This window comes from Oreochromis niloticus, linkage group LG11 (assembly GCF_001858045.2).
Source record: "Oreochromis niloticus isolate F11D_XX linkage group LG11, O_niloticus_UMD_NMBU, whole genome shotgun sequence".
NCBI classification, from domain to species: domain Eukaryota; kingdom Metazoa; phylum Chordata; class Actinopteri; order Cichliformes; family Cichlidae; genus Oreochromis; species Oreochromis niloticus.
This window is the reverse complement of record NC_031976.2, coordinates 24,140,781-24,160,970: the sequence shown is the minus strand read 5'-3', so window position 1 is coordinate 24,160,970 and position 20,190 is coordinate 24,140,781. Positions and strand designations below refer to the sequence as shown.

At 42.2% G+C, this 20,190-nt stretch overlaps 1 protein-coding gene across 1 annotated transcript in view; it reads right to left on the bottom strand.

Annotated features, from left to right (window-relative positions):
* The window catches only part of erfl3 (Ets2 repressor factor like 3), a 60,732-nt gene extending 46,349 nt beyond the window's left edge, over positions 1-14,383 (bottom strand). The window contains exon 1 of the mRNA XM_005455521.4: positions 13,730-14,383. Coding sequence (XP_005455578.1) covers positions 13,730-13,751 — 22 coding nt within the window. The 5' untranslated portion in view covers positions 13,752-14,383. The remainder of the gene's footprint in view (positions 1-13,729) is intronic.
* Between the last annotated feature and the right edge of the window lie 5,807 nt (positions 14,384-20,190).

Sequence of the window (20,190 nt, the reverse complement as noted above, 5' to 3'; positions counted from 1 at the left end):
AAAGTCACATGTTATTCACACATGACAAAGTAAATGTTCTACTCCCTGTAGAAAAATTGCTATAAATATTTATCAACAGTGAGCTTACTCACTTCATACACTCCTGCTGGTGATCAGAAAACCAGCTACAACAGATATATTTATTAGTGGATGTTTCAAAATTTTTACATGTTTTTTTTTCTTGGCAAACTACAAATTAAAAAAAAAAATCACAGGTGCGAGGAGACACAGAAAGAAGACTATAAGAGGAAGGAAGTGAAAAACGAGAAATGAATGAGCGATGGGGAAGGAAGTTCACCGAGATAAAAGACTGATTGGAAGAGAGCACGATGAACTTTCTCCCGTCAGTTAGTATACTGTTATGTAAGAGCTGAGTGTACACACACAGATTACCTCCGCGCGGTAGGACTCATAACATGAGGTGCAACCTCCCTGTTTGCGCTTGTATGTGGCGTGTGTGTGGGTGTAGGAGGGGATGAGAGTGTGAGCATACAGTGGCAATACCTCTCAGTTACATGTCACGCACCCAGACCTAAATTCACATATTGTACCAATGGCATACATGAAATCTATTGTCCTGAGCGCTCAAATGGCTCTGATCATCCATCCAGGCTGTAAGGTGGCACTGGGGGTTTCCCATGAAGTGACAGCTGCACTGGCTTCTGGTTACACCTCCACAGCATACAACAGACAAAACTCAATGTATTTACACAGTCTCTGTGTTGTAAAATATGAATAAACAGAGGGAAATAATTGCAATTGCTTAAAAGCTGGTAAAAACTTTAGAAGGTTATCTCTATCACGCGAGCCTGCAATTTTTGCTGGTGACCAACCATCAGCTACAAAGTGATGCATGATGAGTGAATCGCTTTATATGTGACTCCGGACACCTGAACACAGCTGCACAAGTCATTCTATAAGTCACCTTGAAGCAAATGACTCCATACTGGCACAAAATATTGCAAGTCACCATCTGATGACAAACTTTACATTAATTGGACCTGAACCATAGAGGCTAAAAAACACAGATCTAGCTTTCTGGTTGGGAAAATGAAACTAGCGAAATGCTTAAACCTACATTCGTTCTGAAGGCCACCAGATGGCAACAGCTGTGGTTGCAAAAAGATTTCTGGTCCTACAGAAGGCCCATAAACCTCTGTAGGACCAGAAGTCACTCATCAGTGGCTCATTCATACAGAATAAAAACTTACATCTATCTATGGTCACCCCATGTATCAAAAAGAAGGATTAGCCATGGTATCTTGCTCACTGGTTGAGGATCAATAACAAGTCATTAGCCAATGAAAAAGTGGTTTTATAGTCAAACTTTCCTCTTTACATTCAGGCAGAAAAGCTCATCTCAAGGCTTCAAAACAGGACTTCACAAACCAGTGGGTGACATCGCGGTCACTGCATCCATCTTATATACTGTATATGACCTAAATCTACCACACTCTTGGATGCGGAAACTACAACACTTTGTTTAGCTTATCGGTGGATATTTTCTATGCTGACGATGTCAGGTTTATATTGTTAACTCCTCTAAGGTCTCTAAAGTGCTAAATGTGACACAGAAAACACCTCTAACAAAGTGACGTCTAAAGAAACCATAGAAAATGTGAACGCAGGGCTTTGTTAAGCAATATGGATCCAGTGCTGGTAATCCAATCATAACTGAAACTTTCACAAATTAATAGCCAAATATTAGTATTAACCAATTTTGAAAATAGATGGTATTTAACATTGTCCATGGCTGATATTTATCTGTTGTGTCATATGACTTCTGCTCTGGCGAAATGTCTGAGTGTATTTTATTTTTTATTATCATTAATTAACTGTGTTCTGTAAAGTATTATGTAATTACCCAAATAAAGTTTATTATCATTATTATTATTATTGTTCTTGTATCATTAAGGCTATTAGACAAATCTGTATCGGCCCAGAAATTCACAATCGGTTCATTGCTGCAAACAAGTTTACTTCAAAACACTGACATCAGTGAGTCACACGCATGCACGGAGCCCACGTTCCCACACACACCTCTGCACTCTGCCTCCACTCACAACTAACCTAAGGGAAAGAGTGTACCTTCGCACAGACCCTGGCTAATTCCTGGGCCAGACGAACACAATAAACCTACTAACATGACGCCCACACACTCACGGTGAGGATACTTGCTGGGGGCTAGCTGGAGAAAATGTATGAGACTACAAAGACCCTAGTGTGAGTACGGGTAAAAGCAATTCACTTAAATTACAGTTACAGCATCTCTAATTCATTTTCTACACTCTTTCTCTAGCCTGCAGTCATGAGTGTAATATTTTGATTGGCATCTCTCAGCAAGCTGTTGATGCTGCACTTAGGTCTTGTTTCCAAGGCAACATGTATACAAAGCATTACTATTTACCACAAATGCACATGCTAGCAGCTGCAAACCAGACATGAAATGTTACTGAGAATATGCAAATAAAATCTGCTTGACTACATCCACAACACTGATTTGCTGCTCAAGATTTATGTTGCCATTGCTCAAGTTATTACTGTTATTGATGTGATATGGCCAATAACTAAGGTCCCAACACTTGAAGGTAGATTAGCTTTTAATTAGTCACACATGTAGCTTGCTTGAATTCCCACATCTTTCTCTTAATAATCTCTTACTGAAGATGAACCACCTTTAGCCCACATTATTATCTACCATCAAACCTGTGGTAGCCCCTGTTTAGCTCACTGCCTTTTACTGCATTCTTTGAAGCTTAAAAAATCCCTCTGCTGCTTTTGATCCAGTCTTCCCTACTTTCATTTTCCCTCTCATCCTGTGACTGGTCAGGGGATCTAGCTCACTGTTCTCAAAACCTTTAATCTGCTAAACCAACAATCACTGCGTATAAGTACAGTATTAGTATAGTATGTGTGTACGCCCACCCGCATGCAACTGCATGCCTGTTACGTAATTTCCCTGGGCCACATCTGATGCTAAAAATGGACGTGCATAAAACTATTGTGACCTAGGGCAGGACTACTGTATGGAGGTGCTGCAGCACACGCAGGATACAGACAGTGAGAGCTGAGCCTGCTGCTTAACAGTTAACCACAAATTTAAGTTTCAGAACCATTTCCTCAACTGAACTCCAACTTTGGTAGTGTTAAATAATAGATTATTACTAAATTAAGATTTGTATGAATGAAATTCTAACTATTTTGCAGTATATACCAAGGGAATCATATTTAAATGTTTCAATCCTTCCGGATATTTGCAAATTAAAGATAAAAATTGTATTAGGCAATCATTATTTTAACTCTATACTCATGAACATACAAAATGCTTGTTGTGGTTTTGCCAAGGCAGTTAAATGTACTGTCCACCAGCAGAGCAGTGAAGAGTATCAAAGCAGTATAATTTAAAACATTTAACATTCCTCAGCTAATTCTCTTCAACAGGATGACCATCAAGGCACACGTAATCCTAACTACCCAGGTAGTATAACAATATGATAAGAACAAGGGACTCTACAAACTGCAGATGAAGAAAAGCAACCAGAACAGCTCTAAAAGAACTTGTAACTGAGAAAGTAGCTGTGTCTGCTGTTCACAAGTTTTAAAAATGAGACCGCTTCTGTGAAGGGCGCTCTCTGCAGGAAGCTCCCCCTTTTTCTTTTCTCTTTTAATTTCAGAAGCTTTTTCTTGCACCTTAACAGCAGGTATAAATGACTGCATCTGTGTGATGACGGCGTGGCAGTGAGCAAAGCGACCACTGCAGGGGGTATACCTTTAGCCTTGTGACAGACTAGTGACCTGTTCAGGGTGTGCATTGACTCTTACCCAATGACAGCTAGGATAAGTTCAAGCCCTCTCCTGTGATCCTGAATTAGGTAAACAGTTAAGAATATGGATGGATGGATTAAAATATTAAAAATCTTTCTCTATATAGAGCATATTCTATATACTCTTGACATAGGAATCAGAAATCAATCAATCAATCTGTAAACATTTATAAAGACTCACTAAAGCAAAAATAATATAGTGTGAAACCTATGAGTGTGAAAAAAATATATATACATAGTTCTACAAATTTCTGGTCATACTAGACAACACACATCACTGTTCTTGAGTAACTGTGACGCTTCTCCAGCATTAATAATTCACTCAAATGTCAACTGACCAACAGCGCAACTATCTAAAAAGTTCGAGTGTATGTTTGGGTCGGGTAAAGAGTGGAGAGTGGTAGACCATATAAGACTGGCTAGCACACACTTATGGACAAACCCCCTGGGAAATGTGTGATGAGTCTGTTTCCAGCAGTTTGCATCTGTGTGTGTGTGTGTGTGTGTGTGTGTGTGTATGCTATATGATGTGCAACACTGATGGCCATCTCCATCATTAAAGTTTTATCACTCTGCTTTCCTATAAATACCTTTCCAATGATCCAATGCATTATTCAGTTTCTTTTAGGCTGGCCTACACAGATACACAGGCGGAGGAGCAGACACACAAAACACACACCTGGAGAGCCCAGAAAAAGCCAACGTCCTGCAGCGAGGAAGTCTCATGAACATTTAAGAGGGTGGGCAGAAAAAGTCAGATTTCTCTCCAGCCGAGAGCGAAATCCAACACATTTTATTCTGCTCACACATCTTGGGAGAAATTCAGTACTGTGCATGTGTTTATGTGTACAACATATGATCAACTTGGACTTGACTTTGAGCTCTTTCTTTTAATTTTCAGGCTGATTCACGAAGGTGAACATCAGTCACAACCTACTGCAGATACATTTTGACCATGACAGACAGTTTTTATATATTACACAAGCCATGTTGGCAGACAGCTGAGCTGGATCTACTTATCTGGTAAATCAGTGGTGTCCAGTGAAAGAAAAAGAGACAGTGTAGGGTGACATGAAGCAGGAGAGAGGAGGAGAAAGCTAATGGAAGTGGAGCTGCCACTGGGGTATTAGCCCATGGATTGGTGACACAGAAATGAAAGTGAGAGGGAAGAGAGGATGGTGGGATGGGAGGGTCAATCGATGCCTAAAAAGGTTTCACTCCCCTACAGGGACATGTGCATGTGTGTCTGTTCGAAATGAAAACACACTCTCTCTCTCTCCCTCTCTCTCTCTCTCCTGGACATACACACACTTTACAGAGTGATCCCATCTGGCTGAAAAGTCAGAAGTCAGGCTAAAGAGCGGGATTCAGCAGCAGGCCTTTGATTTAGGGTATATTAACATTTATGGGTCAAATTTTTGTCTGATACAGTAAATCACTGTGTTTCTAGATCTTGTGTATAAGAGAAAGTTGTCTAAAAGACAACATCAGATTAAACAGAAACTGCTGATAAAAGAACAACAGCCTCGCGCCACAAAAAGATCTTGCTACTATTACCGGATACATTTGCCTAGCAATTATGAGGTGTTTGCATGTACACACCTGCAAAAAGCCCAGCTTCTAATGTGAACTATTTGCCTGTGCTCACAGTGTTAAAAGAGCAGATTTTAAATCTGAAATATAATTTACAATGCTCACACAGAGGAAATCTTTCTATTAAGAGCAGTTTTTATTCCATTCAAATGCACACTGTTTACCTACGGCTAAACTCTTGCCGTCAAAATACACATAACTTTCCCGCTCACATGCTTACTCTATGATGAGTTGGCTCAAAGTGCAAAATAAGCTCTGACGTACAAAGCAGAACAGGTCTGAACATGGAGGAAGACAGACAGAGAGAGCCAGCAGAGCGAACAGACAGACAGGAGAAAGAGGAAAGACTGGTTGAAAAGAAAACTCTAAATGTGATCTTGCATTCCTTACATGGGGTGAAGGGAAGGAAGAAGAGGCGAGGAAAAGAGAGGGAGTAAGGGGGAAGGGAAAGGTTGGTTGGTAGAGGAGGAGGAGGAGGGTGACAAGAGAGAAAGTTTAACTTGGCGCCAGACAGCATTTCAAAACCCGGCTGACAGCCAACCAAACAGGCACGGGCACACACACACACACACACACACACACACACACACACACACACACACACACACACACACACACACAGCATCAGCACTGCAAGTGGCACAGAAGTCCTTTTGGTGACTTCCCATCATCCAGAATTAGATCAGATATTTGCCCTCTACCCCTGCTCCCTGGGTCCAGCACAGAGGCAGATTCCCAGATAAAAATAGCTAGGGGAACTATTCAAACACTGCTGCCTTTCTGCAGGGAGTGTCTGCTGACTGCACTGGACTTAAGGGGTTAGAGAGGGGTTAGGAGCTCCATTCAGCACCTCCCTGAATCAGAGGACAGTGGTACAGTCCAGTCTGTGCCACACTTACACACAAGCTTTTTCACACATTAGAATCATGTCAAGACATTGTGGAAAACTGCTCTTTCTCAAATGTCGTGCACAGCACGAGGTACTTTCTCACTACTGGAAATACTCTGGTTTGGGCAAAGTTGCTGCCTGGTTAGAGCACGCAGGAGGCAGGAACCATGGTGCCCACTTCCTCACTGTGAATACACCAGACAGTTACTTGGCACTATTCTCACGCAGGGACAGTCGGATATGACAGGTTGATGATTCCAACCCTCTGCTGTTAGAATATTTGATTTTTTGGCTTCAGAAAGATGATAAAAAAGTATTTAGAATCAGGGAACAAAAGGAATAATCAGTCTAAATGGAATGCATCAAAAATTATTTATACTAAATCCTTTAAAAAAATGTCCTTTATTCTCTTCTTTATTTATACTCTTCTCTAAAGGTTGGGGATAGGGCTCGGAGTTGTGGTCATCACTGATGATGACTTAGGGCTTTAAGATCAGGGCATTGACAAGAACTAGGGGCAGGTTAAAGGTTTTGCCGAACTCATTTTACAGCTATAATGACATGACATTTGTGCAGTTACATAAGTGGGAGACTGCACTATGTATCAGCAGGTTAAAAAACTGGTTAGTGTCCAATCCCAAAGGATCCGCAGACAGAGGGCTAGACTAGTCAGCACCAAAAATACTAGTTGGTTATTTTATTAATGTACAACACCATCTTAGAAGTAACAGCTACCTGTTACTTCTACTGTTACTTCTAAGATGTCACAATGTCGCTGGTACTAACTCTCCCTCTCTCTCTGCATGATGGGAAGTTGAAAGCAGGCAAGGTGTATAATAAGGCGGGACGACAGCCATTTGAACAAGCACAGTTCTGCAGTAGTACTTAGATTTAGAAAATGAGCTTCAATGCATCTCTGAAAATGGCACACAAACACACACACCTCTGAAGTGCAACTATAGCCAGATATATCAATTTAAGTTTTTATGCTTCTGTGACTGAAACACTAGAAAGAGCGAGTTCTGGCACATATGTCAGATGCAGTCTAGACATACAAATTGCCATTATTCTACATGATGAAAAACTGAGGTTAAAAAACATTATTATTATTATTATGCATACTTTACCATACAGCTAACAGTTGCTGAACACATGCATAACTGTTTGAATAAACACATTCACCTTACATGCAAGACCAACAGACTGCATGTTTTCCACATAGTTCTGATTGTTTTAAAGCTGTCCTGTTGTTATGAACCCGCTTGGTATGAAAATTAGCAGCCACATTGTGCGCTGACCCCTTTATGTCAAGATGCCCCCAGCAGGACCACTGTTATTGGGGTTAATCTAGATTACCAGTATAGATTACAACACCCCTGAGGCCGAGCCCAACAAAAACAGCAACCAATGGGTGCAGCTCTGTCAACAGAGGATTGCAACAAACTACTCTGTGTTAATGTATGTGTGCAGCAGGCCAGGCAGTTGTGGTGTGGTTAGAGGAGGTAATGGATGAAGGAAGAGGTAGCTAACTGACTAAGTGCTGTCACAGTGTTGACACCTTACACCCTGATTATACTCCAACCAGTGGAGAGGTGACAATACAGGCTCTAACTTAAAGGACAGGTCATTGTGTCGTGAGGATCCAAAATAAAACCTCTCATCTGGAAGGATCAGAGGAATAGAGTTACCTGGTCTTCACACCGGCATGTGTGTGTGTGTGTGTTTATGGCATCAGACTCGGCTCGGTTTCAGTGGCGCCGCCGTCACCAAAAAGCCGTTACATACACCCACAAGTGCCGCTGTACAAGCTTTGTTCAACAAGTAATACCTTTACAGAGCTGGCCACCCAGAAACCTTCATATACACACACTTCATATTCTTTTACAACAACATGCCATTCTGTGCCTCGCACCGAGTCACCTCCACAGCTCCGTAAACTCCCCGTATTACATTACAATGCACATGCATGCACAAACGCAGGCAGCTGCTGAACAGTGCAGGTCAACCCATGCACACCAACACACCCCTCTGCATTCTCAACATGAATTTTGATACCCATTTGAAAAGGGACCCTTATCTGTGTGTATGTGTGTGTGGATCTGCAGCTAGCTTTAAAATAGAGTACAACTTCTACTCTCATAGAATAACAGACACATAGTATCCTTATGAGGCACTGAAAATATCTCTACATCATCATCACTGTGTTCAGGAGAAGCTTGAAGAGATAGTAAGTGTTGTGTTTTCCCCTCGTGTGTAATGCAACACAGCCGGCAACTATTAACCTTCTAAGCAGGAATGTGGGAGGTCCAAGAATTCCCATAAAAAGCAGCAGCGAATACGAGTGTTTGTGTATGTTACACATATGTTCTTCAAAAGTGTTACTCTTATCTGTCAACAGTTCATCCCATTCAGACATGCAGACCCACCCCATTACCACCTCTGACCAATAACCAATAAAGCCAATACCAGGGTCATGCTGACACCCCAGCCAGTGATCTCTTAGTAAAACTAGGCTCAGATTGCTACTGCAGACAAACGCACACGGCCTAAACACACGCTTAGTTAAGTTGCAGGGGCTTTCTATGTAAACTTAAAGTTCTTTAAGTCTGAAACCAAGATGCAAGACATTTTCTTTTTATTGTGCCACTAAAACAAAATAGTAACACTTACAAAAGATATGAAATATTAGAATACTGGATTACCATATTTATAAAGGCGCACTTAAGGAGGGTGTAAAAAATTCACACGGGTAAAATATTGCACAGAAAGTGTAATCTGTACGAATCTGTACGATAAAATAAACTGTTTTCGGTTTTCTCCTGGTTCAAAATGGGTCTTTTGGGTGGGGCGCTGACAAAGCACATAAGTGATTGGTACACATAACCTCAAGGTAAAAACACTGCGTTACCCAACTTAAAAGATATCTATGCATCTTCTTGTCATTTCTGACTGTTTGATAAACAAAAAATGTGTTTTATGCTTGATTAAATTAAGCGCACTTTATGCAAGCAGTTAAAAATACATTTAACCGCATACCCAAACATAAGAGCTGAAACAAATGGTGCCCAGGGTATATAGTACCTTTGTGGATTCACTCTGTCCTCCTCCGCACAGTACAGGACTAGACCTCAGATGTGAGGTTAATGTGTGGGTCTCTGAGGCGGGGGTGGGTGGGCACGGGGGTGAATGCGCTGAGAGCGGTGCTGGACAGCGGTCAGAGGCGTTCGAACTATCAAGGGTAATGCAGCCTTGTTGGCTGCTGTCTCTCACTGGTCTCCCTGGTCAAGGGCGGCACAGGACTAATGATGGGGAGGTCCATTAGTGTCGACTGGCTGAGCACATTGTTCCCTTTGGTGAAATTCCTGGCTAAATACAGACATTTGAAGACGCCCCCCAACCACCTTGCACGCAGCACACACACACAACAGAAGTCATTTGTCAACTACAAAGCATGATATTAAAACTTTTACAATAAAAAAGAGTGTGACACAGAAGAAGCTGCAAGTGCATTAGAAACATCTTGCTTAGAAAATCAACCTATTACTTCTTGTAAAATAAGAGATATGAGCAATACATTAAGCTTGGGATGAACACTTTCATACAGAGTAAAGCCAGCCACAAGGCAGCATATTTAATGACTAACCTCATGTTATGGATGGGGCCATTTACACGTTTTGTTGGCTGAGGTTTCGCAAACTTTTCTGCATCTTCATCCTGACATTTGAGCCACACTTGAAGGAATATTTAACTCTCAATGGCACCTCAGTGTTTGCTTGGAACTAAAGGAGCATGTGGACCTGAAAAGGTGTGGACCTGAAAATATAGGTCATGTTATTTATTTATTTATTCTAAAGGCTTATTTTTTTTAATGTATTTTTGTTTATTTCTTGAGCTGCACAAATACGTTAAGGGCTGCATACAATTTCCGTCTACTATTGTTTTACTAACCTTGGCTTAATAGTTTCTAAACTATTTCTAAGAAGCTGTATGTTCACACAATCAAAGTAAATTCTCTGCAGATTTACAAGCCTTTTCACATGAACAATTACAATGATACGACACCTTCTGAAAGTATGCTTCCTAAGCCTGATCACAGTAGGGCACTGTCCCATAAAGGAGGCTGTAAAACTGTACTGGATAGCAGGAGGCAGTGGTTTTGCTGTGGTCAGCATTGCAAGGGAGTTTTCACAGATAAGGCTAATCGCTGTGCTTATCATCACAGCGGTTGTTGAGATTGAAAAGCATATGCTAGCAATCACACATGTGAACCCACACAGGGAGGAATGGCGAAATATCCACTCTCAAGTGACTGGTCACAAACAGCCCTTTTGTCTCCAGCCCTGCCATAACAAACTCCAGGGAATATAGGAGAAGAATAAAACAGTCACATTTAAATGAACTGGTGACGAACAGGTCAAAATGTCCAAATTTACTTCACTTTTCTCTCTCACACACACACATTTCACAGGCATGCTGAAGTGCGGTCTCTTCGTGTGTCAAAAGCACCTCCAAACTATGAGCTGCTCCCCACCATTATTATCATAAAGAGAGGTCCCCGGCCCCACAAGTCCACACACAATCACTCTCAGGCCCTGCCCCACTCCCACCATTGTCCCACACTCCACTCACACATACACACACGCACAATGGCCACTCCAGAGCCAAGGGTCCCACTATGCAATCGCGTCACACAAAGACACAAACCAGTCCTTATCACATCAGAGAGGGAAGCGAATGACAGGGGCCCAAAAGTAGAGGAAAACAGGTGAGATACAAAAGCTAGAGCTCAGATTGTGTGGTGAGCGTGCAGATAACATATTAGGGAGTTATTATTGTGTTTCTGTAAGCTCTTATCACCCAAGCTTAATCAATCATTAGCACACCCTCCAAGGGACACACAAAGATAGATTAATGATGTGTGTACATACCACCTCACTGCTGACTAATGCAACCTGAAGAATACTTGGAATGCTTGCAGCCAATCCCCCCAGACTACATCAAGCACTAACAAAGACCAGGTAAACAGCAGTGATTCTGATTAAATGGGGATACTTTCCAAAACAGTAATCCTATCATGTATTCAGCTTAATAAAGTGGGCGTAGAAAACAAAAGTGTAAAGGAAGTGCTGGAGAGAAAAGGACGTAAGCTCTATAGAGGCAGCAGCTTATCATATGGGACATAAATCCCACATCAAACAGTCCCAGGAATGAATGATTACATTTTTCATCCCACACATTACACATGGACTGCTGTCGGCTCCTTCCACATCCAACAAAAGAGTTAAGGGTTAAAGCGCCGATCGCGAACGACAGCAACAACAGGAGATCAGACAGATCAAGAGAGCGGCACAGATTAGCCAGTTCAATAATTCAACTATTTAAAGGTGCTGTTATAGGATCAGATTTGCTGTTACATAATGGCTTTGAGATGACGTGCATATACTTATGAACTACGGCTGAAATGATTAATCAGCAGGATGAATCAAATTTGTGAAATCTGTGATGAATCTTGTGAGGAACAGACAACTTTTTAAAATTTTAAGCAATGCTAAACCTTAATGTTCAGATTATTATGAAAAAACAATCGTAGTCTTTTGATTTTTCACTTCAGGAACACTATTCTTTTTTAAGTAACAATTCCTTTTTTATTTCCTCAAGCTTCAAGACATCTGTTGTTTATCATATAGGTTAAAAAAGTAAGAGGAAAATGCACAGACTTGTGTTATGTAAGATAACACAGACAGTTTCCCTAACTACATGCACAACAATTATGTTTACGTGCACAGCCACGCTCCTAAAGCAAGAAAAAAACACTGATATTTGGTCAAAATTTCAACAAAATTTAAAAAATACGAGTGGTCATTTACAGACTGCCTCACCATCGTTGCATTCAAATGCAAAATAACACTGGTGGGATGTCTGTGTACACTTACGATGTCATGCAAAAGAGCCACAGTTAACCTTTTACTGAACAGATAGCAAACACAAACACACACAAGCTGCATACATCAAACCTATTACCTAAACCCAATCAATTTTTACTGCCTTCCCACATGGGCTCAGGCTATCTGCTGCCACACAAGCATGCATTTCCTCGTCATAAAAGGGCTACTTGTGGTGGGATGTGGTGTGATGTCACGGCAGCCTACTCGGGCTGCTGCAGGGAGTGTGTGTTTTTGAGTGAACGTGTGTGTGTGTGTAGGAATGTGGAGGGTAAAGGGGCTGAGGGTGGGTGAAGGGGACAGGGTGGGGGGAGGGGTCCCGAGTGGGAAGTGTCCTGCACTGCTTGACATGCCCCCACGCCAAATGCTTAGAAAGTCACCACATTGTTCTGGCAGCAAAGCACACTTATTAAAGATGCAGATACACGCGTGTTATTAAAATTATTTAATAACAAGTGTTTGTTTCTAAAGCTTGGACAAGGCATCAGATTATTTGCTTACTATTTGTAAGTTATGAGACTACTCAGGCTCTAGTTCGTTGTTATTGCTGTCTTTTCAGTCTATTTGGTGCGGGCATATTGTTTTAAGCATCACAATACTAAGATAAAAATCATGCAAAAGGCTAAACACTGCAGTATAATTGACTGAGATATACAGAACCTCAAATATCTTCACTTTTGCTGAAACAAATTGTAGCTTTGTGACTTGAAGAAAGAATAGTGTTAGGCACACACGTTATGACCAGCCCTCAAAAAATAAAATGCATAGATGGCACACATGAGTGTACTTCCACTTCCTCTTTTGTGCAGAGGAAAAAAATGCACTGGCTTCAATAGAGAAAGGGAGCAACAAGAACAAACTTATGCAAGCATTTCAGGAATTAGACAAACAGACACCCATACAGACCTCAGCTGACTGCTGGGAATCCCCCCCCCCAAACACACACACACACACACACACACACACACTCCTCACTTCAAACACCGTGACAGACCTGACAATGCTCCTTAGAGTGAGTTAATATCACGTTGCTACGAGCATACCTGCCTTCATCCAATCACCTGAACACTGCTCCCTCATCATCTCGTAGACATTGTGCTTCTAGGATTTTTACTGAGCTCTCTGAAAGTTTCTGGATGGAGAAATCAAGTTGTCTGGGTGACACGGAGGATGTCGCTTTCACCACTGTACAGTAGTTTAACCACTTCCTCTTAAAACTGGAGTACAGTACTAACCTGGACCAGATTGCTATTACTTATCAAGCGAAACCACTGGCTGCTGCGCCGCTCGTGAGAAACGAGTCAAATCAACAGGTTTTCATTTGTGGCTTTCAGGCTGGAAGCGGGTGGTTAACTGTCTTGCCTTGTTAGTAAATCAGCTATGTGCCGGTAGTTACTGTGAAGCTTTGCAGATTACAGCCTCTGGAAGTAAAAAAAAGAAATAATAAAATAACCGTAATAGTGGGAGAGGCGAAAGCTTACCAGTATCTCCAGGTGTTTTCATTCTTTCCGCTTTAGCTCTTCGGCAGGACAGCTAAAGTTTGCTAAACTGGGAAAATTCCACAAAGCTGCTTGTGGAAAGAAAAGTCAGTCTCTCGGCCTCTTCCTCCGGCTCTGCTTTGCAATCTCGTGAAGAACTCGCAGAAGATACGAGGCAAACTTTTACGGCTTCAGCTCCAGCGGCTCTCTCTATTCGTTTAGCCGCCGCCGGGCACTCTCTAGCCCCCCAACCTCTTTCTCTCGGTGCGGTCCTAAACCAGCTATCTCACAAGTAGGACTCGCTTTATGCCCGCACCTCGTCGGTCCTCTCGTCCCGTAACTCGCAGCCTCAAATCTGCTCAAGTTGCTCAAGAAAGACGGTCAACCGTCCCGACTCGAGCCAGGCGAAAAGCGTCGCTCTCTTCTCTTCCAACAACTTGTTTCGCTAACTGTCCGGTAGCTGTTTACTCCGTCTCAACCGCATCTTCGTCGCTGTTTGACATCTCTCCGCCGCGAACCCGCCTTACTTCTCTGACAGAAATTAACGTTAAAAAGGAACCTCTCTTTCTTCACGGACTTTTTCAGTCTTCCACTCACTCTCGCACCACTCGGCGCTCACTCTCTCCTCCCCCCGTGCCTCTCTCCGTCCTCGGAGTGTCGTGTTTCGCTCGCTCTCTTCTTTAGCGGGGCCCGCCCACACTGACGGGAGACGAGGAGGGAGGGGGGGGCTAACGTGGCGAGTCACGCCCCCACTCACCACGAGCCGGGACCCGGGCTGGCGTCACTGCAGCACGCGGCGTTGCCTGGGAGACCGTTACAGCGCGCCGCTGCCGTGGTGACTTCACGGCGAATCGTGCGGATAGAGAGAGGCGCGAGAGCGGCTCGACTCGCAGCGTTCATTTACGTCAGTCAGGTATCAATTAGGCCTCTTCCTATGAGGATAGTTACACTTATTAAAGTAGAAAAACAACAAGAAAACATCAGTTAGTGATTAATACTGACATCAGGGGGATATACTCATCTTTTTTTCGCATGTTTTACGAAGTGAAACACATTTTAGACCAGCGGTGGCTAACATATTCAGAAAAATAACAATAACAATAATAACAACAAACAATAACAAGTTTTGTACAGACACACTCGAATCTCATCTGCTTATTATTACTTCCATGGAGAATACAGCCTAGAACTCTAGGTTCAGTCTCTATTTTTCACCACCTCATACCACAATACCCGTACTTCTTGTGTTTACATTTCTACCTATTAAGCTCCTTATTGTAGTATATTTAGTTTATCTGTATTTGTATTTTCTTTTCAATTCAGTTCATTCTTGTGTGTAATTTTACTTTTTTAAAAATTTAAGATAACTAAGTTTATTTACTGATGGCGTGATAAAATTTTTTGTGAGGGATTAATATAGTAGATTCTATCTACAAGAACATTTAATTGAGGGGAAAAGTTTGCATAATTGAAACAAGTATTATACACAGGTAATTAAAAAGGCATACAAAAGATGGGACCTTCGTGAAGGTGTTGCTCTGTGTTCCACAAAATTTTAGTATATAGCCAACCATCTCCCAGGGTGGGTGGGGTTTGGAGCCTATCCCAGCTGCCACAGGGTACACACTGGACAGGTAGCACAGGTAGACACACACAAGTTGCTTCTTCACTGTGGAAGGAAACCAGCGTTGCATTAGAGTAGAGAACCAATGCGAACTCCAACTAGAAGGCTAGAACCAGGTGGCTCTAACCACCACACCACTGTTGCCTTCTTGAAGTATATACATAAAAAACATAAAACATGCCTCTCTCTAGTAAAAAGTTTGCCAGACTTTTCACTTATCCCCGCTTTCACCCACACGCTGTCTGTTTTCCAACAGTTTTCCATCGCATTGGTTTCTTTATATTTCTCATTAGTAATGCCACCTTGTTTCTTTTGGTTAGCATGTACCACATTTGTAAAATATGCCAATCCCCATTTGCGTTGTAGCTTTATTAGGTATGTTTAGTATGAATGTGTGCTGTTTCTTTGACTTGTTTCTTAATAACAGGACAGTGAGACCACAATTAAACATACATCTTGATCGTCTCGAAATCACTGCTGTTTTCAGTTTTGGCACAGACTGAAAAAAACCCTCTTTTAACATTTTTTTTTTCAGTTTTCTGCAAAAACAAAACTTGTGGTTACTTTGAGAAATGAACTTGAATCCACTTGTGCTATTCTCTCTTTATTTTAACTGCAGCCAATAAACAGTTTAACCCACCATCAAACAGACACACACACAGTGACCAAAGGAGTGCCTTGTGTGTGCACATCAGACACCTGACAGCACAGAGACATCCGGCCATTTGTAAAGTCTTGATTGGATGTACAGAGTGACCTGTTTAACTGAGCGGACAGGTGTCATGCCCCTGTTAACTCGCATGCTGCTTCCTCCTCTGCTGATATGAAGCTGTCATGTTGTACCGGTAATGGGTGAGGCGTCACACATGGGAGGTGAAGTGCATCTCCGTTTTTCTTTTTGTTTTTTTTGCCTTTTTGCACACTAGCACCTGGTGTACAGGATGGAGGTTTAAAGAGCATGTTTTTGTGCTTTTTTTGCTTTTTTTCTTCTTCTTTTGACCGCACTGTTACATCAGCGATACACAGCACTGCACTGCCTTGTCAACAGGATAAGACAGTGGTAGTAAAACAAAGTAAACAAAGTCCCCTGATGGTAACAAAGTCCCTGTGGTGTGATTTACAAACAGGATTTCTCCTCCCTTTGCTGGTCATTCTCTGACAGGCTCAGGAAACCAAGCCTGCTGTGCCTGATAAGGAACTGGACTAAAAGAAAGCCATTAAACTGGGCACTGAACCTTCTTCCCATCCTGCCCTGTCTTCTTCAGAAGCAGGAAGACCACAGGACAGACCTGTGTGACTTTTTCTCACAGTACAGCTGACAATAGTGCAATCAGCTGGGAACAAGTGTTGCACCATTGCCCTTTTCCTCTGTTTGTTGCTGCCATCTATTTTGACTTGCCTCCAGCACATATCTATCATTTGTTCTGCATTTTCAGATGTCTGCATGTTTGGTTTAGGTGAAGAGCGCTTCAGCGTCTCTCCGAGGCTCTTCACATAGAGGGAGACGAGGGAAAAAGCTGAAGATCTGACGGGAGACAAGAAAACCTGACAGTCGAGTGAGAGCGATTTAACGTCGCGTGGACAAATGGCTTCTGCTGTTTGATTTTCCTGCGTACGTTTATCCACGTGTGCCTCTGTCTGTGACTATTGTAACTCAAGCACAGGAGATGACATTTACCGACAGCACAGTACATTCTGAGCACTGATAAACACGGCGCTTCGCTCAGCACCCTCTCTCTCTCTCCTACCCGCTTCCTCCTCCTCAACCTCCTCCTCCCTCACGCTGGCTCTTCATCCACCTCTCCTCATTTCTCTCCCCCGATTGCCTCTTTGCATTGTTCTGTTGTCTTTTACCACCCATCCATACATGTGCCCATCTGCCCTCCCGCACGCTCACACCTCTTCTCTTCCTCCTCCTCCTCGTCCTTCTCCATCCTCAGCCACCTCTCCGTGCCTCCGTCTCTTTTCCCTTCCCTCACACCAGCTCTCACCTTTTCTCCACAGGTCACTGCTATAGCTACAAGGTTGAAAGACTTGTGAAAACTAAGTAAAGAAACTTGTATTTTCAGTATAAAGAGCTTGTTATATATTGCAATTAGGCACAATTAGCTGGCAGTGTATTTGTCCTCTACTTTATGCTTCTACTGTCTTTTTGTTGTTGTTGTTGTTTTACTTCTTCTTCTTTTAATTACTTTTAAACAGATGGTGGACTTTTACAGTTCATTCGTCCTTAAAACAGTTATAATTAAAAGCCTAATTGTGATGTGAGAGCTTGCTAATTAATGGAACTTTGAATATTTCAGAACCAACATCCTAAATAACTTGAGAATATCTGCTCCAATTAGTGTGCATATATTATATTTATATATTTTTGCACAGAGCTCAAAGTAAAGATGTTTGAATATTGCGGCGTATGCTTAAGAAAGTAAAGATTTGAGAGACCTGGGTTGAAAGCAGCCAGGTGTCCTTTTGTCTCATCAGTTAGCCCACTAGTCAGTCTTCCTGTCCTCATTTCCTTTTTAACCTTTGAATGTAAACGCAACATCTTAAAAATATAAATCTTCTGTAACTTCCACCAACTTGTAATGTCTAAAAATGTTCCATCAGTTCTAAATTTAGATTGGAAACTATCTATTCTGTCTGTAAGTTAAAGTAAAACATGCATAAAACACCCACATAAATTCATAAGACACCAAAATAATGTCATAGTTGCAGGATGCTTATCAGAGACAACATTAAGGTGTTCAGAAGCTTTTGCTTTACAGTTTAGAGGAAGGTGATTTCCCACGTGTGCAGCTGTTGATAACTAGGGCCAAAATATACATGTATGTGTATTAAACTAAGTTGAATGAATCTGATTTTTGCACAAAAAAGAAAAGCAAGCTTTACTGATGCTTTTTTTTTTTTAACTGAAATCCAACTTTCAGAAATATACAATTCAAAACAAATTCAGGGTGTGAAACGTTTTGGCTTCTGAAGTGGGGCATGCCGGCAAAAAGTTTGGGAACCACTGGATTAGACGCAGCTATAATGTGGCGAGTGAATTTGACAAACCGAGTGTATCACAGAAGAGCCTTGTCTTATTGGTTCCGCATCATCCGTAACTCCCTCTATCTCCCATCCCGCCCTTTTTTTTCATCCTCTCACAGCTTTATGTGACTCTGCCCGTTCCTAATCGGAATGACAGACAGACGCTCTGCAGAGAGAAAGACGGAGGGAATGAAAGGGAGAACCGAGATTTTGTCACTGGAGTATTTGTGTGTATGTGGATGCATAAGTTGAGTGGGTGTGAACATCCCCAGATTCACACCCTTATACACCCACCCCACCGCACCCCCCATCAGACCAAAGCGATGCATCTCCTTCCCAGTTTCCCAAATTCCCAAGTAAGGACAGATGACCCGCCTGAGATCTGTGTCAAACAGTCACAACTGATGCAGAAGACGGATGGTGCATCAGTTGTGACAGCACACTTTTTTCACTGGACGTCAGTTTGGTAGCTTCATACAGTAGCATGGCATCCAGTCAGCAGTAACACACACGCACAGACACACACACTGGTTTCATCTGGTCTGTGCCTCTAAAACACAGATGGCTTGAGTCAGTGTAATTACCGTGGACAATGGGTGTGGTAGCCCACTAACCAGTGCCACCACAGGCAGTGCAGCAGACACACAAACACACGCACACACAGACACACACACACACACAAAATGTATGTACATGCAAAACCTGATTTCAGCGACCAGTGGAAGCCAGGCAGGATTATAATTCCTGGACGGGGCGTTGAATAACCAACAGAGGTGTAATGCAGTATGTACATAGGCTGCTTGATGATGATTCATACCACTAGTGACTTGAACAAAGGCAACAACACACATACACACACACACACTCAGACGTTCAAGTGCACACATTTATTTTCTTCCTTCCTCTTTTCCTTCTTTGACTTTCTCTTTTCATACACCCATGCTACAATTATCTTTGACTTGATTTCCAAGAAATTATTTTACATGATCAACTTCGAACAACTGCAAAGCCCCCCCCACCCACCCACTCTTATTAAAAAAAAAAAAAAAAAAAATCTGCTTCAACTCATCAAGTAAGGAGCAACCTTGACTGAAGTGAAAAAGGTTTAACTTGAGCGACAGTGAAAAGCAAACGGAAGATGGGTTGCTAGTCTGAAAGGCACGGGTGGGTGAGAGCAGACCGGATGAAAGAAAAAGCCGGCAGCTGAGGGGACAACAAGTGCAGCAGGGTGGCGGTTAATGCCCCTCCCTCTCCTTTCCTCCTGCCCCTTCACTTGCAAACACACCACGCTCACCCACCACCAACTTCATCCCTTCAAAACAGCACGAGCAAAAGAAGGCCAGAGAAAGAGAGAGAGAGGAAAAGAGAGCAAAGCTGTGGAGAATAAGGAGTGGGAGAGAGAGACGGAATAAGGGAGTCAATGGATTCTTTGTCATCAAAGAAGTTGTTTATTTTCGAGCTTACCAGTCCAACAGTCAGGGAGAGACAGCCAGATATCACTGCCTCTGTCCTTGTTTTTCACCGTCTTTACCCACGATAGGATCATTGTTTAAAAAAACACAAATGCGAAACAACAATTTGATACCCCTGGAAATGCTTTGGATCACTAATGTCTTCATTTGAATAAGCGGCAACATTGCAGACACTTTTGCATGCCAACCAGGCTTTGTCATTGATACTCTTAACCACCAAGTCAAATTAGTCCTGTGACACTCCCTTTTAATCTTTGTATCTGTTTCACCTATTCTATACCCTATAAAAGGAGGCATTTGATCTTCGTTTGATAAGTAAACAGAGATGTAGAGAGAAA